The sequence below is a fragment of the Pipistrellus hanaki genome (genome assembly GCF_964339955.1).
Source record: "Pipistrellus hanaki genome assembly, chromosome: 16".
NCBI classification, from domain to species: Eukaryota; Metazoa; Chordata; class Mammalia; order Chiroptera; family Vespertilionidae; genus Pipistrellus; species Pipistrellus hanaki.
Genome location: NC_140518.1, coordinates 21,604,891 through 21,632,344, shown reverse-complemented (window position 1 = coordinate 21,632,344; position 27,454 = coordinate 21,604,891). Strand labels below are relative to the sequence as shown.

The window sequence follows — 27,454 nt, the reverse complement described above, 5'->3', positions numbered from 1 at the left end:
ATCACTCCCTCAAGAATTTATGCCTCTTATTTTGCTCTCACTCTAGGTTCTTATTGCCTCCCATTTGCCATCATATGAGCTTCGCCATAACCAAGTAGAGTCTATCTTCCTATCAGCTATTGACATGTACGGACATCAGTTTTGCATTGAGAACCTGCAGGTATACTTATAGCCCTTTTCTACACCTCTCTGCACTCTTGTTCCCTTTACTCCAAGCATTGTTTAATTGAGTAATCAATCAATCAATTTTGATTTTTCGTGCAATGAAGTTTTATACCTTGACTTTCTAAAATGATTTATACTTATGAATTTTTTTTTCATTGAAAATACTGTTAGAATTGTGGCTTAGCTTAAAAATCAAATAGACTTGCCTTGATAGAAGTGTCCTGTTGAAGTCTACTACCTCTTATGCTTTCATTTTATTTTAATGCTTACTATTAGGCTTTATATAGAGCCGATTTTATAAAAAAGTACTGGCTAATTTTGCTAGTTGCAAGGATCTTGACTATTATTTTTTAAACAACATCATTTATTCAGGAATGACTTTTCATTTGTCTATCTGTACATAAGGATAATGTTGTTATACCTAGCCAAGGGAGTCTTCAGGCTTTTTGTCAGATTTCCTTCTGGGGAACCTAGAGAGGGAAGAAGGGTGTTTTTGTTTATTTGGTTCACCGTTGAAATAGAGGACTTCAGATGGAGTTCAAATCTATAGTTTACCATAGTGGAGTATTGAGACAATATTTAAGAAATTGAGTACAGATATATGTCAGAAAGGGTAATAATTAATAGTCATAAACACTTATATTAGCATATAATTAATGCATTCTAATAATTATTAACTCTTTGAATGCTCACAACAGTCTATGAGCATAGGTATTATTATTATTTCCCAATTTTGTAGCTTGAGAAGCTGAGACACAAAGAAGGTAAGATCACCTGACATTCATAGACAAAAATCTTAAGTTTCTCTAAAATGCTTCAAATGCTAATATGTCCATTGAAATTGCTCTCTTGTGGTTGTAATGGTTTAAGTTTGTCTTTGTACCTCCCAGAAACTCATCTTGTCTGAAACATCTATTTTTGATGTCCTACCAAACTTCTTCTACCACAGCAACCAGGTGGTACGGATGGCAGCTCTGGAGGTAAGTTTTCTTAGTAACACAACATGACATAACCTTTTACTTGGTTTCTGGTCGAATTCTTCTGTCTATTTGGCTATCGTATCAGTTCTTTTTCTTTGGCCTTAACGTTCTTAAGAGTAGAGTCTTCTGTTCCCCTGAAACTGAACTATGGTCTGACTTGACCCAAGTGTTTCAGCTGAACTAATCACCAGCTCCTAGGCCCCAATCACAGGAAAACAGCTGCCAGCATTTTTTATAGTTTCTACTTCTTAGATATATTTGATTCTCCCATGTCATAATGAATTAGGATTCCCTATAACACAATAAGTGAAAAAATGTGTATATGGTCGATCAGAACATGTACCATTTTGTGATTTAGGCCAAATAAAATGGATTTTAGTTATATCCTGAATTGTCCAAGCTCTTATAAAGTATTTCATCATGAGAAAAATAAGTAATAACATTTAATGTACTGTATTTTAGGTGCTTTATTTTTCTCAATCCTACAATTATTTCATGAAAAAGAAAGGGAGACTCAGAGAGGTTAAGTGATTTGTCTAAATTCACAGAGATATAAGTGGAAGAGTTTGCATTTGAATCTGACTCACAGGATTTTCTGTTTCCACTACAGCTCACTACCTCATTAAACATAAAAATTGCAGGTCCTGAGTACTGCTGTAAAATTGCCAAGTGTATGATTTTTGAAGATGAGGAAAAGGGGTGTTTTAGATGATCTTTTGTAATGACATCACTACCAGTCTATTGTGAGCTCTTTTGAGTTACTCTGTATTCTGTGGGTAGCATGTAATGTATCCTACTCAGAAAATAACAAATTTTAAAAATATCTGTTTTACAGTACTTCCGTGCCATTTAGTGAGAAGCCTTCTTATATATCCCACATGCTGATAGAATTTTATGTAGCATTTTCTGTGCATGGCAAATGGTCTGAAGTGCCCAAGGTTGGACTGATAGTTTTTGGCTAAGATGAAGCCCATTGCTACAATATTTCTCTTAACTCTTGAGTCCAGTAGTGTGTTTGAGATGTTATATATCAAATTATGCCTTACTGCTTTTGCCTAATGTTTGGATGATAAATAATCTAAAATGATTTTTAAATGAAAACTGAACAACAAAATAATGTACAGTATATAATGGACTATATTATAAGTTTTTCTATCTTTATTCCCATATGGCCCAGAATCAGCAACTCTCATTTTTCTCATGCTTGCTTCTGTTTAAATGATTATGTATAATGCATTAATAGTCATGGTTGTATATGCTCTGAGTTTAGGTTGTATATGTTCTGTATATTCTCCTGAGTTTAGGTTAATATGAAAGGTTTATGGAACACTTAGAGGTATCCAGTAGAGTCAGGCTAGTTTTACTTCCATTTATAGTCATGGGTGTGGTTTTAAGATTCCAGCTTTATTAGTTAAGGCAGGGTATTTTTATAGGAGCCTTGAGACTTCTGTCACCATAGACCACCTTCTTTCTCAAATGCCTCTTTCAAGACGGTCTCTTTTCTGGGCTACTCATCTCTTACCTTCTGTCTTTAAAGTGTATTTACTGAGGATTACTTTTTAACCAGGTGTATGTTCGAAGGGCTTATATTGCCTATGAACTTAACAGTGTACAACACCGCCAGCTTAAGGATAACACCTGCGTGGTGGAATTCCAGTTCATGCTGCCCACATCTCATCCAAACAGGTGAGTTTGAGCTGTTACATGCACCTGTGCTAGCCAACACTCCATCAGGAGAGTTAAGGGGAATAATGTGTATGACAATTCCATGTTTTTTAAAGCTAAAAATGCAGAGCAGAAAATGAACAAATTTAAACCAGGAGATGAGAGCCTCTTCTGCCCACTTTTTTTTTTTCCTCCCACCTTTGACTAGGAGAGATAAAGTATAGTCTAAATAAGATAAAAGTTTAGGATAATTTCATTCTTTTGCTTATATTGTGTTACTGAGGAAAGAATTTCCTAGCAGTTAACTTGCTGAAACTTTACCAGAAAATCACTTTTTTAGCAGTTTAAGTGAACACTTGAAAATATCTTGGGTGGAATGCTTTTCCTTTGAAAATGTTTGTTATGGGCTAAGGCAGTGGTTGGCAAACTCATTAGTCAACAGAGCCAAATATCAACAGTACAACAATTGAAATTTCTTTTGAGAGCCAATTTATTTATTTATTTATTTATTTTTTTAAAATATATTTTATTGATTTTTTACAGAGAGGAAGAAAGAGGGATAGAGAGTTAGAAACATCGATGAGAGAGAATCATCAATCAGCTGCCTCTTGCACATCCCCTACTGGGGATGTGCCCGCAAACAAGGTACATGCCCTTGACTGGAATCAAACCTGGGACTTTCAGTCCACAGGCTGACTCTCTAGCCACTGAGCCAAACCGGTTTTGGCGAGAGCCAAATTTTTTAAACTTAAACTTCTTCTATCGCCACTTCTTCAAAATAGAGTTGCCCAAGCCATGGTATTTTGTGGAAGAGCCACACTCAAGGGGCCAAAGAGCCGCGTGTGGCTCACGAGCTGCAGTTTGCCGACCACGGGGCTAAGGTGATAACCTAAGCCAATTTCATGATTTCCCTAAAAACAGACACCTGAATTCAATTGATATGCAGTCAGTTTTAAAAAAATCACTCCACAAGCAAGCTGAAATTCAAGTAAATTACTTAATCAAGTGATGCTAATTCCATGATATCCCCTTCTTAAGCCCTTAAAAACATTAAATGTACATATGGAAATTTGTTTCAGTATTGCTTTGGTTTTAAAGTGAAAACACTATCTTGTATACTCATTTATTTTTAAACTATTTTGAGACACCAAAAACCTAGGAATTCCACCCACATATATATATGTTCATCTCTTTTTGTATTTTCATTCTTTTTAGTAATACCACAGGAAATATAAATACCACAGCAATCTTAAGCTGCTCCCCTCCATTTCTTCTTTATAGCCTTTGGTTCTTCACTTTATATTACAAAGCACTGTGTCTTTGGGGATCCTTAGTTATACACACCAGAAATAGCTTTGTTCTGAATTGCCACTTCATCCAAAGCAGTAGAAACCCTTCCTAGAGACAAAGGAGTCTGTGATGAGACTTTTGGCCACTGGATGCCACTGTCGATCCAGCAGAGGTCAGCAGATGAGCAGAGAGGCATCTTCAGAAAAAGTACTTCTCTTCTTTGTCTCAGAAGATCCTTTTACTTTTCTACCTCAAAAATACCTTATGGCTGGCAGAGAAAGGTATATGTCCTTGATTTTGCAAGCACCTCTAGGTACATTTTTGCCTCCATGGGCTTCAGAATCTCATTTTCTAGAAACAAATGGTTGTCCGTCAGCTAGCAGTGAAGTACTCATGGCACACATGGGCTCAGCCCTCAGTCGTCTTTCTTTTCCTGCATTCCTTGAATAATTGTAGAGAACTACAAGCTGTACTTAATACTCTTTGCAATTCTCAGGACATTCTCCTTTTCTTCCTGCTTTCTACAGCTCTTCCCTTTGGGCAGTGATTTGTAGTCAGGCTGCAGAGCTGCTTGTGATTTCCTTCTCTCCTCATCGCTCCCCTTGTCTTTCTGAATTGCTCTCCCTGTCCTACTTCTTTGTTTGTGGATGTGTGTCCAGTTTGGTGAGGGATAGTCTACTGGAAAATGAGAGGAATGCTTCTTAACTGTTCAGAAATCTTATTCACCTTTCTGTCTTGAGGGTGTGAATCTTGATTATTTCTGATATGGCTTCAAAACTTGTATACTTGTCCCTTTCAACATCTCAAGTATACATACCCCCATGGATAAAGACCAGACTTGGATAGACTGTGATTCTGTGTGTGGTCTTTCAGAAGTCTTCCTTGGTTGTATGAATATAAAACTATACACTGCTAGATTATTTTTATCAATATGACTGGTATAGATTTAAAGGTAAATAAAGATAAGGACAAATAAAGGAGAAAGATAAACTGATCTCCCGACATCCAGGAAAATGTAAAAATTACGTTAATGCTTTTTTAGATTTAAAGTCCCTAATAGTTTAGGAATATAAAATGTACTATCTGATTAAATCCCAATGCTATATTTCTTTTAGAATATAATTTGTGCAATTATTACAACTTGAATTTTGTTTTAGAAGATTCTGTATTTTCTTACAAATGTTTTTGTTAGTTTGGAATTGTGATGTTATTCTGACAACAAGTGGCAATTCACTTGTGACACTCACCACCTCCAGTTAGAGCAGATGCCACAAGTTAAGGGCTCAGTTTTCTACAAAACTGCTCTACTTCAGATGGGGCCACTGCATTTTTTGACCAACTGGCTACAAATTTGAGGGCTTCCATGACCCGCTCAGGTTCAACAATTCACTATAACATCTTATTTGATAGAATTCAAGAAAACACTATGCTTATGATCACTATCTATAATAATAAAAGGGTAATATGTTAATTAGCCTGGATATCCTTCCAATGAATTTCCGGACAAAGCCAGGGCTGCGAGGGCCGGGTGTGTGTGTGTGTGTGTGTGTGTGTGTGTATGTGTGTGTGTGTGTATATATATATATATATATATATATATATATATAGAGAGAGAGAGAGAGAGAGAGAGAGAGAGAGAGAGAAAATATCGATGTGAGAGAAAGACATCTACTGGCACAACCTCTTATTTTTATGTTGCTTGTTCTTAGTAGTTACAGAATTATCCACAACTGATATTATAGATATTCTTCTATGATATTTAATGCATGCTTTAAAAAATATTCAATGAAAACAGAGGCATATGAATATTCATATTTTACTTATCAATGCAAAACAGAAGTTTATATATAGAGCTTTACAAACCAAAAATTCTTGGGGAAGGAAATAGATACATTCTTTAACCAATTTTTGCATTTTCTTTCCTGACACTTGGTCTTCACTTCCTAGTCATTCATTTGAATTAGACTAAATGTGGATAGCAAGTCCTTAAAAGTGAATATCTTTCTGAGATATATTATCAACACAAGACTGCAGTTTCCTGTTGCATACAAGGTCACGTGGTGAAATTCCATTCCTGCAGTTTGTTTTTGATTAGTGATTTAGCCCTCATGGGTTGGAATGAAACATGGCTTTCTGTCTGCAAACTGACAACAGCAGAGTATTTTTTTTCAGGAAAATGTCTTTGATAGTGTTTGGGTTGAAGACCCCTATCGCATGAAGAACACGTTTTGATTTTTAGGGAAGTAGGCAAAACACAAGTGATTTTTCATTGCAAATAAGCCGAGCAGCCTCTAGGAAGGGAGAAGACCCTTCCTCCCACCCCTACCCCCACCCCCACTTTTTTTTTTTTTTTTTTTTTTTTAGCACACTTAGGTAGTTATTGGGTAGCCAACATGTTTGATCCTTTTTTTTTGTTTAAATTCATTATAGGGCTTTGTATTGCTTGAAATGTTTTAAAATTTTGAAAACATTTTTTATTTTAGTGTGGAAAGAACACTTAACATGAGATGTTCTTTCTTAACAAAATTTTAAGTAAACAATATCGACTGTAGGTATAATGTTGCACAATAGATCTCTCGCACTTACTTTTTTGCTTGGCTGAAACTTTTTCCTGACATTTAGTTACTCTGTTTCAGTGTAATTTGTGTTTGTTTTTTTTTCTAATACCGCTCTCAATATTTTTTTTAAAAAGAAGCAGATGACTAAACAGTTTATATCTAATCTCAAGCTTTGTGCAGTGGCAGTATGATAACCAATGAAGTTTATCCAAAGAGCGATTATTGCTAATTAAAAACTATGGAGAATCTCAATGACTTTTTGCATCATCTTTCTTGCTAGATAGGCTTCAGTCAAGGTATGTTATCTTCTTCTTGATCTTCTATCCAAGACTTCCAAGTTTTTTCCTGGGAGCTATAGTTGCAATTTATTTGACATTCCAAGGTCTTATTCACTAGAGGATCCAGTTATTAGAGCTTCACTCTAATATATAAAACCCTTTTCTTCTTCAACTTCCTTCACTTGAATAGCAGCAGCTGTAGAGATTTTCCTGTCTTAAGCATAATAGGAAATCTATACACATGTGGCATATGTGTGTTTTTCTTTCTTTATCTTCTTAGCATTTAAAGGCTATGTCCTACTGTATATGAATTTTTTTGAGGGGAGGGGATTTTTTTGCTTTTATTCTTTTTTTTAACAGTGACTTGTAACCAGTTAGCAAATGGTTTTTAAAGGAGAAGTGAATGGGTTTCTTCAGTCATTTTCTTGATGCAGGAATAGTCTGGATGGCTGCTACTCTGTACTAAGAGAACATTTTGTTATTACCCACACTTTCAGGACTTGATTCTTTTGCCAAAGACTCTATCAGCACAGCTCTTTGGTGAGTTTCACCAGTATTTTACATGGATTAATCCCAGAGCTCAGACTATATTATTAAGCATTCCTTTTTCTCCTTCTCCAGTTAGGCTTGGTTTAGAGCCCGAGGTATGTGTATTTGTCTTTCCCCCCCCTTTCTGAAACCTGAGTTTATCACTCACTAGACTAGTAATGGAGAGCTTGTTACACTAAATCAGTGTCCTGAATGTTTTTTATTTTGGACAATTCATTGAATCATTTGACATTCAGGATTTCACTTAGCTTTGGGCATATTAAATTACTGTGAATAATCTGGAAACAGATAAGTTGTTTAGTCAGCCTGTGTATTTGATCTTCTAAAATATAGCTATATTTATACATATATATGTAAAGTACATTATCCCATAAACTCTGTGGCTATGCATTATGGCTATACATATTATGACAGTCTGGGAGTTTAGAATTTATAACCCCAAATGATTTTCATGAATAATACACATTATCAAACATAGTTCATTTTTTAAAAACTTTATCTGTGATTCAAATAAGCATCAAATTGATGCAGGAGATGAAAGTATATTTTGTGAGGACTTTTCCCCCCCTCCTCATGTGGGACTCCGTTCTGTGGGACTCTTCCCTCTCCCTATGTGGGAGTCTGTATTTGTTTTTTTTAATAGGTTTCCACTTTTGCTATACAAAAAAAAAAAAAAAAAAAGAGTATATTTTGTGTATATCCACACATATGTAATGGGGGAGGACCTATTGGTGTTTATTTCCACCTATTTCTTAGGTGGAAATCCATGCTTAGTTAAGTCAAGTTGTATTGTACCTTCTCTGCTATTTGCTCCTTGTGAATTTGGCCTTTATTATAATGTTTTAATTGAAGCACTTCCTTTTTGTCATGTCTCACATCCCAGAAGAGTTCGGCTGTGTTTTCCTTTGATAGCACATGTTTTGGTCATGTCTGAGTTTAGGCTGCTGGCACCTTCATGAGTAGCCTCTGGACCTTCTTTTTATGAAGATGGTTGTGAGGAAGTTCAGGAATCAGAAGCCTTCCATGTGACTAATCTACAGCCTGCTGCCACTTTCAAGAATTCTGATAATCTTTGACACCCAGAGATTAAGCCCTTCTTTGGATCAGATTGAGATACTCCAAAATCACCCAATTTGTAGCATTTTTTCCCCCCCAAAGCAATATGAACACTGGGTTGTCGTTAGCAGGCCAGAATGAGCTATAAATAAATAAAACCCTATAGTGCTTGCTTCATTCAGGGTAGTGTGCTGATAAGATGCAAGCATCTGGGAGAAGAGAAGATGCTCAGCAGGTTTAAGTGCTTACCAAAGTGCTTTCCTGTATCCATGGCTCAGCTGCTGGTCTCTGCTATGTTATTTTGGCACTCTAGACTTGTAAGATTGGAGAGTTGAGTTGAAAACCCCCAATATATCATTAGAGTAGCCCAAGGTCCCTTCTTGTCAAGGAAGACTAGCTGATTCCAGGGGGAAAGAAAAGCAGAATCCAGGGCACCTGTAAATCCCTGTAGTTTTGTGCTGTGGGTTTGTAGCTAATTATACAGCAGGCAGCAGTAATATGCTGCAGCTCTGTTGGCATACTTGTTTCAGAAAGAGCAAAATCTTCCAGCAGAGCACAGAAGGGCTTTAAAGAGGCTGCAAATGAATGAATCAGTGATCATTTTATTGTAAACTAAAGCTCTACATTGGAATGAGGGCAACTGAACTGCGAGGAGGTGGTGGGGAGATGCCATTTGAAATACATGGTTCAGATGTGTTTTAAAGCTCTTGATTTGGATTCTCCTGCAGAAATATAGTCACGCAAAGAGACCACCACTGGTCACAGCCAGTCAGATTGCTCTTTCTCCTATGGTACTGCTGTTAGCGACTACTAGTAGGTTATTCAGCCGACCTCTTCTGATTCTGCTTTGCTGCCTGATTTCAAAAGATTTGCCCTATATGGCTCTCATTCACAGCTTGATGTAACCACTGCTTGTTTGCATGCATCCCCATCATTTTCATATAGGGTCTTCCTCCTCCCCTTCATGTTAGAAGGCAGAAGAATCGGGAGCATTTTTATCTGATAAGAAATTTATGCAGGGCCAGCTAGAATCAAGCAAAATGAAATTCAGCTGGAAGGGATGGCAAAAGGCTCAGAGAACTTGTGACTGCCAGAGAAGTCAGTGTTCCTTAAATAAAGAGGGTTCAGCTAGCAGGCAGCAACTCTGACTTTGCATTCATATTGAAGCAGGCTCTCCAGCCATTCTAGGCAGACAGATCAATAAAATCAGAGGTGACTTAATGCCAAGAACCTCAGAATTCAAAGGATTTCTCTTGTCCTTCTTTAAATTTATTCTTTATTGATGTGGAATGCTAGCCTCGGAAACTACGAGGAGAAACTGCCCGCCTTAGATTCTGGCTTATGACAAGCCTATTGAACAGTGTCCTTGGAATGCATCCCCTTTGGTTTCTCAGTTCTCACATCTATAAAATGGAGCTCTTCTACTGGAAAGAAAATGATTCCAATAATTACCAAAACATTGTGAATGAAGATTCATCATAAGTGCTTTGAATAGCCTTATGAGAAGTGAATTTATATTCCATGTATTTGAAAATGCAGTTGATTGCTTTATCAGAGATTGAGCAATTAGATTATTTTTGCATGATGGGCATGCAGTGAATGTGGTAGATTTTATTTTATATTTTTAGCTACATAAATGGAAGAGTTGACTCATACAATCTCTTCCTTGATTGTTTTTATGCAGACCATGCATCTAGCTTCCTAGTGTATCACAATACTGTACAATATGGCACACTGGTCATATTCTTTAATTGATCAAATAGCCCCTGATAGGACAACAAAATATGTAAATGATCATATTCATGGCTAACTATTTACCTTGTAATAGAGAATTTTATCCTTCTCTCCAGCCCCACAGATTCTTATTGTACCAAAAAGGAAAAGCTGCCTCTAAACTTACCTCCTATGTGATTGATTTGATGCCATTCTTTTAAAAACTGGAGATGTTGGGAGTTTTTGTTCATACCCCATACTGTGTAGATGGTACACAATTTCTATAACAAAGCAGCAGGGGGCTCCCTATGAGAGCATGAGAATTGCTGATGGAGAAGGACTGGCTTTTTGTTGATGGTGTTCTTTTCAATTCAGGCCCCTTTCTGCTGAAAACTTGGTCATCATCCTGTGAAGATTCCCTAAGGGATTAAAGTGCAGCTACAGAAGCAGCGAGACCATTTTATTAGTTTAAGAAATTGGTTAACAGTTGAAAAAGATTATGCTGGTTTCTAAATTTCAGAAACCTGGATAGATGGAGCCTAAGATTGCTTTGGTTGTAGGGTCCTTCTCTCTCAACTGAGTGAGGTTCATAGGAAGGGATTGTGCAGGTGACTCCTTTCTTTAGAATCCTTTATATCTTAAAAGCAAGACTTTTCTATGTTTTCATTAGTATCTACATTTAATTTTCTTAGTTTTACTTCCCTTTGCTCTAGAATCTATGCATACTTCATGTTTGTTGTTGAGGACCCTGTGCATTATAACGAAGGGTGTCTTGTAAAATGAAACCTATTCCCCTGAGAGGCTGAAAGAATGCACACAGCAAAGGTGCAGGTTTTTGCACTTGGAGGTTGCGCTTGCTGTCTTAGGAATTCACTCTGTGATACAGGTTTGATGCAGAGAGCGTTGCTACTCACAAATCACATGAGGTATACAGTTTGTGTGCAGTGATATGTCACAGCTTTTTATTTATATGGCCAGCTCAGTCTATTCTGCTCCTTTCAATGCCATGGAAAGTGCATCATTTTCCTCCCTCTCTCCTCCTTCCCACATATCATCAGCACCACCCACTATGTTCTGTCCATTAAGTCCCCTGTGTTCCAGAAAATCCCAACAATGATTAAATGCTGATAAAAGAATGTTAGAAGGTTAAGATATCAACCCCCTTACAGTCCTCCTAAATTGTGGGTGGTAAGTATAACTTTGCCCTTTTAACATTGGAAATAAGAGGTTTTAGTTGGTGTTTGGGGTCTTTTTTGTTGTTGTTGTTTTTCCCCCCCCCTTATGTTGAGGAAATGCCTGACATCATTTTAATAAAAAGATTTAGTAGCAAAGACCAAAGAGAAAATAGACTTGCTTTGCAGTTTCCATAATTACCTTAGTCTTTCTTTCATGATTTTGGCACATTCTTTATTGGGAATAACTAAGGTTAGCCAAATTTAGGTAAGGTTTTATTTATGAGAGGCCTAGAGTTTTTAAGCTCATAGCAATTTTAAAAAGTCATTATTACTCTAAACAAAATATATAAATGATAAATTAAAAAGTGTTAATTTTTACATAATATATCCCTCTAGCCATAGAATCATTTATCATTATATTCCTACTTGATTTTCACTTCCTTAAAGCTCCTATTCTACAAAGCACCCTCCTTTCCAACACCAGCACCACTGCTGTCACCACCAACCACCACTATCCACCATCACTACAACCCATAACCCACCATCACCACCCACAACCCACCACCACCTAGCACCTAACACCACCATTCACCACCACCCACTACCACTGTCCCACCCAGATCTATGGGAGGAAGATGGTGGAAGAGACTTGAAAGGCAGCATGGGAACTCACTGGCTCTCTTTCTTTGGAGGATAGTTTGTAGGTTCATAACATTTTCTTTAAAAACAATTAAGGTGGGAGGGGCTATAGAATCAACTTCTCTAGACCTCCTTATTACATTTTTAGCAAAGTAGGAACAAGAAAGAAGATTCTCTAAGAATCTTGTCAAGAATTCTATTTCATATGCCATATCATATAACTTAAATTAATTTCCATGAGCCCGTGTTTTATCACTACTCTGCATTATTTTTTTTGGTAATAGAGCTATAAAAAAAAATCCATGGTAAATATATTTGACTGTTTCCATCAATGGCTGCTTGGTGAGGTAGGTCCGAGGACATGCCTCTTTGGAGGCACCCTGGAGGAGGAAGGGTAATGAGCACTTATGTCTGCTGAATGCCAGAGCTGCCAAATTGGAGCTCCTCACAACTGGTGTGTATCTGCTCTGACAGTTCTTTTATTATGGCTTTTACTAACCTATAAGTAACTAACTGTGGTTGTTTAATTACAGAGGGAACATCCCCACGCTAAACAGGTACCGTATGTCTAGATTTTTTTTCTTCCATTTCCAATTAAAAATACCCTTTTTGTAACTTAGAATAGTGAAATCAGGGGGGGGAAATAGCGCAATACTGGACAAGCGATTATGTTATCTTCTGCCAGGGAGTCCATCCTGAGCTCCCCTTTAGATGTGCTAAGTTATTCTTTCTTTTTGGAAAACATGTCTTCAGCTTTTCTTCAGCTATTAAAAAAGCAATACTTGAAAAGCCTCAATATGGAAAAGCTCTCGTCAGCTGTCAATGAGAGGAGAGTTGTCTGCTTGATGTTCATCTTTGTTGTAAACTTTTTTTCCCCTTCTTTTTGCTAAGTTATATGTCTGGTTGGGATTTTCATAGGAGAACCCCTTAAGGTTATCACTATCCTAGGAAATTGTTCTTAATTTTTTCAATTTTGAGTTTCTCTTATTTGCTTCTCAGAAGAATGCAAATTCAGAAATAGCTGATCTCATGTTTTATAAATTTGTTTGTTTGTTTTTTTTCTAAAGTGATGATAATGATATGAAAGTTAAGTTTTATTTCAGGCCTATAATAAGAGTCACATTGGAAAAGTATATTTAAGTTTTGATGTGTATAGCCCTGGGAAGAGGTTTCTAGGCCAGTATAATACAAGTGATGTTTTAGTACTTTGAGTTCCTCCTGCCTCTGAGCCAAGCAAGGCAACACAATGCAAGTTTGAGAGGAAAGTAATTCTGATTGGAATTTAATCCACAGAATGCTAAAGCAATAATAGGTTGGTGGCGAGCTTTTTGTACATGATCCCTTATTCATTGAAATATTTATAGGCTTATGTTTGTTTTGTCCCTCTCCCTTTAAATATTAAGTAATCAAAACTTGTTAAAGCTTTTAGCATCCAATTTAGATGGGAAAGGAAAGGGAGTGCTTTTGTTTGGTCCTCCTGCCTTCCCTTGGAGACTGGGCTTGGTTCATTCCTGCCTGCCTTCAGCTGTTTTGACCCATGAACAAAGTACCAAGGGAAACTGAATAGTGGATATTTCCCATGGGGTTCAGCTGAGTAAAAAAGATATTTAACCCTATGTTTGTCACAAGCACAGCCTGATAGCTTATTTAGAGGGAGTTCCCTTTAAGTGTTACATGGAACTCTTTTATCTTTCCCTTTTACTATCAGGCAGGTAGAAAAGATACAATGCCTCACAAACTTGCTCCTTTAGTGACTATATTTGGTGATCCTAGAAAAGAGGATGATAGCATTTCGGAGCTCATACAACTCTGAATCCCAATTTCTAGTGAGCACCAAGTGTAAGACTTGCTTGCTGTGTGTTTCATTTGTTTGTTTATTTCATTCATGGAATCAATGGTTTCCTCTCCCACCCTGCCTTTCTATTCCCCACTACTATCAAAGATGAAGTACCTTCTTCATAGTCATGAGTTGCCAAGGGAATAAAAACCCAGAGTGTCAGTCTCTATAGTCTGTGTGAGCAGCACTTCCATGCTATAAAAAAAATTCCATTGCCTTTTATAATTACAATTTGCAGTAAAGTACAGTATGTACCCAGATCTCAAGTCCACATTGCTGGCTCTCTTCCCCCTGCAATGCTGCAGGTGGTGCACTTAAGGAGATTTTAGAGCAGCTCCCTGAAGGTCAGGTGCCATTGCCTTGCTCTGAACTTGCTTCCGATCAGTATGCCGGTTACATGTCAGGCAAGTCCTAGAGGCATCCTTCAGCTTGGTCCTTCCTAACAGGCTGCCCTGATTGACTGGGCATTCAGAAACACTTTACAGTATTATTTATCAGTGCATACTGCTGAGGTGCATCAAGGAATATACAGCTTCATTATGTTTTTAGATTGAACAAATCAGTTCAGTTCTCTTCGAGCATCTCCATTTAGCACTTGTTTGTCATGCTTACACATACTGTGAGACCCATGCTCTGCCCTTTCATATCCTGCTGGGATTTATTAAGGGCTTTTGGTGAAGGTATACTTACCCTCGTATAGAAATGTCTGACTATAAAATAGAAATTTTGCAATTTAGGATTGAAAATGTCTCTCTTTCAAAAAGGGAGGAGCTGTAATCCTTAGGATTGCTATCTCTATCAGCTCATTAAAAGAAAAAGTAAATACTTCCTAAGTTCCTTTTTTAGACTGTGACTTGTTTCTGTATGGTAAATAATGTTTTTTATACTGATCTACTAAACCATTCCAAATGACTTAGAGTTTTTGCACATGCATATATCTATCTGTGAATACTTAATCTATTAGTTACTAGAGAAAAATACCTTAAGTGTTGCCTAGTTACAACTTACTTGGCTTGCTTACTTCCTTTTAAAATAAGAAATGTTTTAGGGAAGGGGAAGATGCAGAGTGGTTTTTAACCCCTATGTGCTGTTTATTCATTAGACACGCCATGATGTCATTGTATTAAAACTGCCATGAAATTCCTGACAGTCCTTAGATTTTTTGGAGAAATTTTGGAGTTGTAAAAATACAGCTTGTGTGTCTATATATGTGGGGTGGTGGTGGAATTCTAATGAAAACGCTAATGTGACTATAGTAAGACAGCCTTATCCATACGGGGTAAAAAACCAAATCTGCTCTGCAACCTGACCCTATTTCTGAGTTTTCTCCTAGCTCCTTTTCCCTGCTGTCACTCTCCCAGCCCTTGCTCCTACCCTCCTTGTCTAACACACTTGGTTGAATTACCATTTAGAATGTCCTTCTCCTCCAACCTCAACCACTGTGGCATGACTCATGTAGCTAATGTCAGCGATGTGCTACTGGACAACTCATTCACTCCACCATGTCAGCGGATGGGCGGAATGGTCTCTTTTCGGACGTTCGAAGATTTTGTCAGGTAAGACACTGTGGAGCTGTGTATGTACAAGAGAGCGATGGGCGTCTGTGTTTTGGGAGTCTCAGATTTCTGCCAAATGAATAAAGGTCCCCAGAAGAGCCATGAGCCAGCTAAGGAGATGTAGCCCTTGCTGTATATGCCCTCAGAGAGGTATATGTCCTTCCATTTCTACCTCTCACTCAGACTCTACAAGCCTCTAGTTGTTATATGAGCCTGGTCAGGAAAAAAGAAACAAACAAAAACCATCGTTTTCCTTAGGAGCTAGCAGAAGAAGCTGTCTGCTCTGTGATGAGTGAAATGTCAGGAGAAATTAAACACAACACTAGAGTGAGCCCACCAGAGACGATACATCTTTTGATTAAATGCATTCAGCATCTATCTCTTGATGTATACTGATGCATTACCCTAGGGGGAGGGGTAATTACATTGGTCTGTCACTGCTCCAGTCCCAGGCTCTTTCTGTTACTTTAAGACTGATGATGACAGCAGTGCTCATATCTTACATAAAAAAAAAAAAAAAAAAAAAAAAAAAAGCAAAACTAAAAGCTTTAGATCATTCTTTATTAAAAAGAAAAAATATATGCTTTATTAAAGTTGAAACAATCCATCCCCCTAATTTCTGCCACTTGGTGAAATTTTGCATATCACCTCTAGCCACTGGTATTTGCATTCCGTTGACTGTTGAACACAGGGTATGGTAGATTATTCTTTTAGACTGAGCTGGCAATGGCAGCGTTCATATTCTGCCACCTGGATTTTCATGGTGGGTGTTTTTCTCTGGTGTTTTTCAGGCTCTTTGGTGAAGTGATGGGGTGCTTCTGTGATTCCCCACCCCAAAGCCCCACATTCCCTGAGGCAGGTCACACATCTCTGTACGATGAAGACAAGGTATACTGTTCCTTTGGGAGACTGCTTTGCTCCCTCAGATACATGACTTGTGCTGTGTATGTACTATCTTTCCGACTTTGGAGTGTTATAGGAAAGAATTCATCTTTTTTAAAAATCCTGACCTGAGAACATTTTTTTCATTGATTTTTCTTTTTCTTTTTTAAAGATAATGGAGGGAGAGAAGAGAAAAACATTGATGTGAAAGAGACACATTGATAGGTTGCCTCTGTTTGCACTCTGACCGGGGTTAGGAATCCAGCCTGCAGCCAAACATGCTCTTGACCAGGAATCGAACCTGTGACCCTTTGGTCCACGGGCTGATGCTCTAACTGGCCAGGGCAAGAATTCATTTTTTTGCCCTACTTTATATTATTTAATTTTATATACCTCATCAACTATTTTTGGGAATCTGTAGAATATAAATTCTTACCTAAAACATAAGTAAAGCATATTAATCCTGGAATCCATACTGTGGAATAGGCTTGGCTGTATCCATTGTAGCTGCCTCTGGTTCTCTGAATGTTGTTTCAAAGAATTCAGCTTTGGTTGCTTCAATTCTAATGTAGTGATGGCTTCTTTATTTGCACAGTGCTACTATTATAGTCTTCAGGGAATGGTACACTTAGATAGCAGGAAAAATATGTATTTTGTTTAAAACTTTGTCCTTTTGCCAAAACCGGTTTAGCTCAGTGGTAGAGCGTCGGTCTGCGGACTGAAGGGTACCAGGTTCGATTCTGGTCAAGGGCATGTACGTTGGTTGCGGGCACATCCCCGGTAGCGGGTATGCAAGAGGCAGCTGGTCGATGTTTCTCTCTCATCGACATTTCTAGCTCTCTAGCTCTCTCCTTTCCTCTCTGTAAAAAAATCAATAAAATATATATTTTTAAAAATAAAATAAAATAAAACTTTGTCTTTTTATTAAGTTCCTTATATTCATTTCTCAGTAAATAAGTTGTTGTTTTTCCCTACCAGGTTCTTTTTCTGTGGTTTGACACTTCTGTATGATAAATTGTTAGAAAATATATTATGAGGGAGTATGTTCAGATGGCTTCTTTCACTCATTTTTCTTCACTTTCTGTGAAGAAGTGTGGCAGTTGTTTTTATTCCCATTTTATTGGTAACAAAATTGAGACTGATCTTCAAGGTCATGTCAAGTCAAGGTTTGGGGCCACTTCCAGCTAATGCCTTTGCTGCCTTATCTTTTAAAAGGTGAATGTTTTACTTCTTTTAATCTCCCATTGTGGATGTTGGGTGGTGGTTTCAATATGCTTATGTGTGCTAGTGGGCAAATCAAAATGTCCTGTGGGGCATATCTCTTTTTCAGTCATTCTACTCAGTACTATAATTTTTCTCTGCCTCTGTATTAGCCAGCCTCCTAATGTCTTTGTCTTATGTTCTTGGGTTACAGGTCCCCAGGGATGAACCTATTCACATTCTGAATGTGGCTATCAAGACTGACTGTGATATTGAGGATGACAGGCTGGCAGCGATGTTCAGAGAGTTTACCCAGCAAAATGTAAGCCCTCAGCTGGGTGGAAACCTGCTGGCTGGATATCATACCAATCTTTTTATCAGTTGCTACTTGTAAGGCCTATCCTATGGATGGCTATGTCCTTCACATAGTTCTATGCCTATAGGGGTAAAATTCCAAAGGGACTTAATAGTATATAATGAATATCTGTTTATGTCAAGAAATATAGAAACTCAACTATTTACAATGTATTTTGCACTGACATCAAGCTTCATAGTTTAAACCTAAATTTCCATCATTTTTCTTCACCTCTTCTGACCCCCATCTGCTCCACCACCACCCCCAGCCCCGCCAAACAAAATAAAAACAAAAAACCCAAGTAACCAGTCATTCAGAAATCATTGACTTCCTCTTTTTCCTTGCCATTTCCTTTACCACAATCTATGTATTTATTTGTATCTGGTCAGTCACCAAGGTCTGTCTTTTGTTTGTACTGTCTCTTTCTCTCCCTCCTTCTCTTTCTTTGTTTTCAGATTTTTAATTCCCACTACTATCTCTCTGGTTTAAAACCTTACTCACCTCCAGGGGTCTTCAAACTACGGCCCGCGGGCCACATGCGGCCCGCAGAGGAGTCTGATCCGGCCCGCCAGGTTTTTTGGGCAGTGAGCGCAGCCGAGGTGTTACAGTAGGAATTAGTAGTTCATATAGTCCGGCCCTCCAGCTCTCTGAGGGATCGTGATCTGGCCCCCACTTTAAAAAGTTTGAGGACCCCTGCGAGTCACCTCACACCTGAGACACTACAACAGGTTACTTGCGATCTACCTGTCTTCCTTCACTCTTCCCCTCCAGATACTTTCCATTCAGAAGTGAATAGCCCTAACTAAAATGTATTTTTCCTCCCTTGAACTTTTAATTGGTCAGCATACATTCACTAGCAATAATAATACTTTTTATTTACAAAGAACTTCTGTGTACAATTTTTTATTTGCACCTCACCACAGTCCCATGAGGTTAGATTAGTTAGGAATTATTCCAGTTTTGCACAAGGGGAAAAACTCAAGCTTAGAGAGGTTAACACCTCCTCCGACTCTGATCACCAGCTAGTAGATGATAGAGCAAAAATTAGTATTTAAGGGCTTTAATTCCACCTCTAGGAGCCACAGATCTAGGTACTTTGGTAAATGATGTATTTTTTTTTTAGCCTTGAAATGATTCATGTCTAGTTGCAGGGACTGGTTAGGCATGCTCAGAATGATAATGTACATATAGTTACATGTCATTGCAATATATGATAGATGCCAAAGTGTCCTCTTGAGCTCTTTAATGACAAAGACCCAAGTGTTTTCTTGGAATGGAAACTACTAGTTATAGTGTTTATTATAAAGAAAGAACTGAATAGAATGGCTTAACAGTATAAACAATGTCATCGGCATTCACATCATATAAATCTAATGGTAGATACCTGGGAAAAGATGGTAACTTTGTGCTTAATGTGAGTCCTAGCATTTACTCCATGTTGCTCTGAAATTAAGAGTGGCCACCTTGAAGAAAGGCACTTACAGAAAAGTGAAAATAGGGGACATGCCTGGGATTTTTTCTTTAGAAGAGAAATTTATCTTTCCCCCCCCCTCCTTGTCTTGTGAATACATAAAATTAACCTGACACCAGGGACCAAAGAAACCTTAGCTGGAAGAGTGCTAATGTTGTGCGTGACTGCTGATGCTAAGATAATCTAAAATTTCCTTCTCAGGTTTTGAGGCACTAATTGCCCTTATTTGATTGTTTTGACCTCAACTGTAGCCTTTTTATTACCCACACATCTTAGTGCTGTATGTCATCATATGTTGATTTAAAGAGGCAGTTTCTTCATCTTCACTACATAAATTTATAACATTAATTGGCAATAAGAAATTGCCTTTTTCTTATACTGGACTTGTAAACTGAGGCACAGAGAAATATATTGTCATTGCCTGAGGCTATTCAGAAGGGTAAGGGTTGACATTCCAAGCCTAGAGAAGCTGTTAACTGCATCGGATACAGTGCTTATCCAGAAATATTAGGCATTTTCACTTCCGTGTTTCGAAAAGAATGTAAAAATAAAAATAAGGAAAGGTAATAAAAAAAAAAGCTGAAATAACTAGTTTTATTTTTCACTTCATGATCATGTTCCTAGCAGTTTAGAAAAAGTTTCTTTTTTTTAAAGCACACATTAAACTATCAAATAGGTTGATCCAAATTGTCCAAATAATCTAGTCCCAGCATGTCTTTTTTTCTCTCATAGAAATTAGGATCATATATTTGTAAATGACTTGAGGAGGAGATTGAAGCAGTCAGTGCAAATGGAGTTTCTCCAGGTGCTGGCGCCTAATCGCTGGGTAATAGCTGTGGACTTGCTGTGAGGCCCGCATTATTACAATGTAATCAGAATCCTGTTGCTCTGCTGTTATTGTCAGCCACTTGTGGAATTTTAAAAGCAATAACAGTTTTGACTTTAAATCATGGCATTATTAAAGTTATTTTCTTCTCTTGCCTGAACATAGCTATCGATGCTTGTCTTTGAAGGGTTGGCTGTGGTGGAATTCTTTGCTGGTGGTATCAGAAGAAATGTTTCTTTTTCTTGGCATACTGAAAGATTGAGAACTACCACCACTCACCCCTCCCTCCACTCCTCCCTTCACTCCTTCCTTCCTCCATTCTTTCTTTCCTTCCTCCCTCCTTTCCTTTTCTTATTATAGTATCAATACTTGGTTATTTATAATAACAGTTATGATGTCAGTACAGATCATTTATTAAAGTTATTAAACCAAAATTTATGTATATTTGATCAGGGAATTTATTATTAGGAAATTTATTTTTCCAACTGTATTTTGCTTATGTTGCTAATTAATTTTATTACTAAGCAAATGTCATACTAGAAAATGTTCTCCAATAGGAGGAAATGGCTTGGGACTGTGCTTATTTATAAGCAGACTCCAATTTGGATTTTAAAAATATATAGTATCATGAAAATCAAGAATTGGCTTATGAGCTTATCTCTTGGTTAAAGTTATAGCAAGGAATTGATGAAACTAAAGTCTGGACTTAGGTTGTAAAAGCCCACATATTTTTTCTATTTGTGTCACTCATATATTTTTACACATCATTCAACTGGTGAAATTGTTTTTCTCCTTGTTGCCATGTAGCCCCTCTTTGCTTAGGATCATGCTGTTTACTTAGCTCATTAAACTGTGCCTTTGTCTCTCCCTTTTGAGATAAATTTACCAAGTTCAGTACAGATAGAAGAAAGCTTAGATCCAAAGGCCCAAGATTCATATGAGACAGTCTTGACACTGCTGGCCTCTCTTGCCTTCTAATACACTGCTCAGCTATGCAAGTGGAAGTATGAATAATCACTAAATTTAAAAGTCGATTAAACATTGCATTTAGCAACTTTTAAAGAGAATTAAAAAAATACTTTCATGTAAAGTTAGGGGTGGGGGGCATGTTCTAGAAGAAGTGAAAAGATCAGGATTTGTTAGGTTGGATTCTAGGAATGCTATATATGATGGTAGGTGTTATCTATAATGTAAACAACAGTTTAGAACCTGAATTTTCCACTTTATGAAATTTTCTTCTTCTCCCTCTGATCTGAATGACCTGATTTCATTTATCTTCTGTTTTAGTTTTAATCTTCACATTTGAACATTCTCACCAATGTGATTTCTATAAGTAGGAATTGTGCTAAAATCTACCTTGAAGTGAATCAGACCTCAGAGAATTTAGGTGACTTCATATGACCCCTTTTCCTACACAGACTTCTCTCTCAATTTTGTCAAGATCAATATAAAACTATCCCATAAGACTTAGTCCCAGGATCCAGATGGAGATTTATTTATTTGCAAGTTTGAAGGTACTAAGCCAAAACACAGATAACCAAAAAGGATGTTTAGCCCAATTAGAGCCTGTGGAGGACTGAATTGGGGTAAGATTTAAGATGAATGGAGATCTTATCTATCTTTTATTTTACATGTTTCTCCATAGAAAGCTACTCTGGTTGAGCATGGAATCCGCCGCCTTACTTTCCTGGTTGCACAAAAGGTATTGCAATATGGAATTACACCTGTCTAACATTTCTTATGCTGCTAGAATTTTAAAAGTCAGAAAGTGGAGTTATAATCATAAACTTATTTATAGAATTTATGTAGAGAAATAACTGTTTTCTACAAGTTTAAGAAAAACATTAACTCATCTTTTTCTCAGTTTGGTTTTAAATTTATTATTTCTTTCCTTTCTGTCTTTCACTTGAAAGGATTTTAGGAAACAGATCAGCTATGAGGTGGATCAGAGATTTCATGTAAGTAAAAGAAACAATAATGAAATATTATTTACTGTTTTATCTGTTTGCCATTGATTATTTAAACATAGATTACGTGTGAGTTATTTAGAAGGGCTGGGCTGATGTTTGGTCCCTCTTCTTTTAGAAAGTATTATAATGACTATTTAATTCTTCTATGGTTGTTTTTTTCTACCCTATAACATTCTCAATATATTTCTGAGAAATAATTAAGAATGAGTATATGCATTTATCTGAATTAATAAGGTAGAAGCAGGAGCTAATTTCTTCTACGCACACAGTGAATCAATAGAGAACTGTCACTTGCACTTTGGGATCTTGGCTTTTACCAAAGAGGATTTAAGTTCTATTCTTGAGAATTATCAATTATGTGAAACAATAATTTATTATTAAAATACCTTAACCGCACCTAACTTGCTACTTTTGTCGTATGTTAATTTTAGGAGCAGGAAATAAAAATTGCGCGTTAAGTTGCTTGTTCTCCTATTTAACTGAATTAACTTAATATTTATGACATTAAAAGTTTTACTGAAAAGAGAAGTAAGTTATTAGCCTGGTATCTGACCTAAAGCATACCCATATGATCAGTATGATGATGATAGCACTAAGACCAAAAACCCAGTTTGCAATCAAGATGTCATTCTCTAAAATGACTGATTGTAGTAAAAACATTTCTTTATAAGTCGATCCCAATATAGCTAAGGATTCCAGAGGGTCTTAGGAAGCCTTAATTTTTCTGATAAGATTTTTGTTTTGTTTCGTTTTATCAATTAAGATAATTAAATTTGTTTTTAAAACCTGCTCATTTGCAATAATGAAGATAATATTTGGGATACTGGAAATGACTTTCTAAACTTAAGGACCTATGTGTGGTTGCTTTTATTGCCTTTTTGTTTATTAGATCTTTAGCATTTGACATTTCGTTTTCCTTCTAACAGTTCACCTTGTTGGTCTAGTGCAGCAATTTTCAACCTTTTTAATTCCATGGCACACATAAACTAATTACTAAAATTCTGTGGCACATCAAAAAATATATATTTTTTGCTGATATTTCAAAAAATGGTTATAATTTTGATTTATTCACACCGAATGGCTATTGTTGTGTTGGCTATTGTCATTTTTTAAATTTAACAATCTAAGGGAAAAGAAGTCAGTATTCCTGACTAAATAGTCAGGTATTGCATGTTTTAAAAATTCTTGCGGCACACTGATTGAAAATCGCTGGTCTAGTCTATAGAGAAACAAGAGAGTCTACCCTGCAAACCAAAGAGCTGAGATTCTCTGAAATGCTCTAGGAAGTGTTGTGGACTGCACAGCTCTCCTATGTTATTGATGTTAGGAAGCCAAGCAGAGTACAGATATATATCAATCAATAATTTTAGATAGGAAACTGGAGACAGTGAAGAAGTATGAGGAGCTTAAAGGGAACCCTGGAGCTTTAGGAAGAAAAATCCAGAGCTTAGAGAACAAAATTGATACTTGGGGATAGAATATGAGAAACCATGAATAAGTACTGTGGCCGGTGGATGCTGACCAGAGCTAGGGTAGACATGCCAGAGCCAGGCCCTGGGTTTGGGAAGAGTATTGGGCTAGGTTCTTAAGCTTAAACCTGATTTTTATCTTTTGGGATACTATATTTTTCTGACGAATTGTGTTGAATTTGTAAAATTGTTTTCCTTTTTCCTAATGGTTCAGATGAAGCCTTCATGTTTATAGCACGTGAACTGGTTTCCCATAATAAGCATTTCCATGATAAATTAAAACTCTCTACTAAAAATTTTTAAAAGCCAAAGCAATTAATTATCATGGACATTTTTTTAATGTGTTTTATACATACAGAAATATATATCCTGTCTTACTGCTAAATCTATGTCATGTTCTAGAGTGTGTGTGTGTGTGTGTGTGTGTGTGTGTGTGTATATATATAGCTTTAAAACATATTTTCCCTCTCTGTTCTAATATTTCTGGACTTAGATTGAATAGGGACATGTATAGCCAAAATCTACTCGGAAATGAGCCCAGCTGTGGGTATTTCTTGGGAATCACGGTCCAGTTCCTATTTATAGTGACATCAAGTGGGAAATTGATTATATTACTAAGTGACATGATTTGTCATGAATGTAGGAAAGGTTGCTTTAGAACTTAGAGAAATTAAGATGGAGACAAGGTTTTCTCTGAAGAATTGAATGGCAGAGAAGTTGGGTTATTTTTATGTTAGGCCCCTTAGTAATGATTAGTGGTTACACAGGGGGCAAGGGCAACTATTACTGAATTCCATCCAGGATCTACAATAGCCAGGACCCCTTGGCAGGAGCAGTACAAATCCAGGGCTCACTGCCATGGTATTGCTGCAAGTTCCTCTGCTGGTGGTAGCTTACGATTCATGAAGGGTGCTTAGCCTTTGTCATGTCATCTGATGTGTGCTTGCCCCATAGTTAGTGTAGTGTGAAAAAGAGGAAGCTTTCCCTGAGTGTTAGAAATGAATCCCTTGATCTCTCTGGCTTCTTGGTAATCCACTGTGATGTATGCAGTCTCTCCTGTTCTACACTGTGAAATCCCTATATTATCGAATAGAAGAGAGAAAGCAAGCGTACGTGAGGGGGCAAGGAGAGGAGGAAGGTTACCAAGTTTGGTTCAAGAACAACATTGGCTGGTGTGGATGAAGCAGCTCTACTGTTACATAGTTGTCTCTCAGACTGTTTCAGAACCAGAACAAGGCAAAGGAGGGCCAGAGTAGAGGTTCCTAGAGAGTGGGTATACTGTTAGGTGTTTATTCAGATGCCAGTGAAGGCTATAAGCATTTCTAAAACTTCCACCCTCCCACTGGAATGAATGCCTGCTGCTACCTTAGTCTCTTGACTCTACATGAAGCCTGTTCTGACCTGGCAATATTTGTCAGCATTAAGGACACTTGGTGTGGAGTCCGTTTCCAGACCATGTAATTAAATCAAATACCTTTCATGGGATTTGAATAACTGCTTAACATTTCTACAGTAGCAGAGCATTTGAGGAAAAATGAGCCTATTCTTATAAACATCTTCTTCATATTAAAAGAAATATTGAAACCTTGGAAGCCAAAGAGCAAGCTTTGAATTTCTGCAGGTATGAAAGCTGCAGCTCTCTACTTTCATGTAGTATTAAGTCTGTTCATTTCACTCACATTTCAGGTTCCAGAAAGTGCAGCAGAAGGTACTATTTAACTGGAATATAAGTATTATACTTTCTGGGGTTTTCATATTTTCTCAGCCAAGTGTTTTTAACAATACTAAAATGCACATTTTTAGGATTTCTTCTCATCCTTTGCCACCTAAGCAAGAGCATTAGCGCCAAAAACTGTGATGAAATTCTAAATCAGTTTTGCATCTGTAAAGTTTCTTTTTTTATGCTTGTTTGTAAGATTTCATGAAATTTGCAAAATTCTGCTATAAATAACCTAGATGCACTTTTATTGATTTTATGTAAATAACTCACACTTTAAAATGAAATGTTTTGGAAAGAAGAGCCTACTATTGAAAAGAGTTATCACGATTAAGTTCATTTCTTTAAAAAAATTTTATATGTCAACTATATCTCAATAAAACTGGGGGGAAAATTGGTAGTTTTGTTTGCTAGTGGATCAACTATTAGTTTTTCAGAAGGTTTGTTTTGGGTTTTTGTTTTAATTACAGTCTATATAATTAGTTCTCAGCATGTTGAGGTAAAAGAGAATTGCACCAGCAAGCTTTCAATTTCTTCATCTCATTAGGTTTTTAACATGATTATTAGTATCATAATCAGCTATGATGTTTTCTGTTGCAGGTTTTCACATTCTCTGATTTGCAGGGTGTCTTGATTGGCTAATTTAGTCAAATTATTTTGATTGTCTTGATGATGGTTGGCTGATTTAGAACACAGCAGGGGTATAATTTCTTCCTGAGAAATGTTGCATTCTTTTGTTTTTTAGTACCAGAACACTAAGAGGGTTTTTCTTTGTGTACATTCAATTATGATATTTGCCCATAACACTAGTAGAATATCTGGAAAGCAATTATATTAGTGATAGAATAAGCACGAATGCATTTAGTGGAAAAATTGGCAATATGAGGATGAGGTAAGATGAAGGAATTTACTAAAACTATAGGATCAGACTTTTGTATTTCTTTTCTGGGTTTTTCTGTATTCCTGTGATTTTTGTGTGTGTGTTTGTGTGTGTGTTTGAGTGCCAAAAGAGGTGACTTTCTATAAAAGTTCTCAAACTTGAAGAATTGCTCATTAATCCTGCTGTCCCAATGCACAGAACTTCTTACTCTCCTATTCTGAATGTTTCATGCTTAAATTGAGGATTTTTCTGCAGAGCTAAAATTTACTCAAAAAATGTTTGCTGATATTATCTCATAACACCTTTTCTTAGCTAACTTTAATGAAAGTTGTTTTTCTTATTGGTGGTCTATTCCCACCCTGCCAAGAATTAATCAGTCTCTTTCATTATTTGTAATAAAGGCATTTCTATTCAAATTGTTTGCTTTTCATGCCTTTCAGTTGCTACAAAATTTTTTAGTTGTTTAATTGGTAAAAAAAAAAAAAAAAAAAAAAGTGTTTTTTGGTTTTCATTGTTATGTTTTTGAAGGAAAATAGTCATTTAAATAAATGTACTAAATAAATATTTATCACACTCTTCTATTCTGTCTTAACAATTAGTTAAAATATTTATTTAATACATTACTTTCCTTAACTTTTCTTTCAGAAATTTCATTAATGGATTTTGTTACCCTTCCTTTTTTTGACTTGTGTTACCTTAGCTAGTGCTCTGACAGCCATATTTCTCAAGAATAAAACAAAAATGAGACTATAAAGCCCTGAGCATGCAACCTACTGACAATGCAGCTGAACATCTTTCTGTTTAATCTTGAAGTCTTCCCCATGTTCTTTACTACTATTCAGGGGAATTAGAGAATTACTTGGAATAAAAACATCATCAGTAAAAGATCAGTGCTGTGTAAAGTTCACTTTCAAAAGACTTTTAAAGACCTTAGCCTGGACAGGTGGTTTCCCAGGCTTGCTAAACAAGCTCTAGAAGCCTGTCAAATGCAATTTTACAGTTAAAATGCAAAGAAAATGTAAGAAGATTTACTAACTGTGCAAGCTATAGTTAAGGTGAGGGTGAGGTGTAATACCTGTGGAAAGTATTTAACAAGTTTTCAGTAAATTCATGAACCACAACTTTTCAGTATGAGTTTTGTTTTTGTTTTTTAATTTAAAAAGTCTTAATTTCTGTTTAAAGAGAAGATTTCTAATGAACCTGGATTATAAAAAAAAAAAAAA

At 36.7% G+C, this 27,454-nt stretch overlaps 1 protein-coding gene across 6 annotated transcripts in view; it reads left to right on the top strand.

Annotated features, from left to right (window-relative positions):
• The window catches only part of ACACA (acetyl-CoA carboxylase alpha), a 246,989-nt gene that overhangs the window by 124,234 nt on the left and 95,301 nt on the right, over nt 1–27,454 (top strand). For 5 of the 6 annotated variants that reach the window (XM_084864172.1, XM_084864177.1, XM_084864175.1 and 2 more), the window contains 9 exons: nt 47–160; nt 1,056–1,145; nt 2,713–2,831; nt 12,602–12,625; nt 15,318–15,461; nt 16,253–16,349; nt 17,758–17,865; nt 21,841–21,897; nt 22,109–22,153. In XM_084864172.1, the coding sequence (XP_084720298.1) occupies nt 47–160; nt 1,056–1,145; nt 2,713–2,831; nt 12,602–12,625; nt 15,318–15,461; nt 16,253–16,349; nt 17,758–17,865; nt 21,841–21,897; nt 22,109–22,153 (798 nt within the window). The remainder of the gene's footprint in view (nt 1–46; nt 161–1,055; nt 1,146–2,712; nt 2,832–12,601; nt 12,626–15,317; nt 15,462–16,252; nt 16,350–17,757; nt 17,866–21,840; nt 21,898–22,108; nt 22,154–27,454) is intronic. The other variant, XM_084864173.1, reaches the window with a different exon arrangement.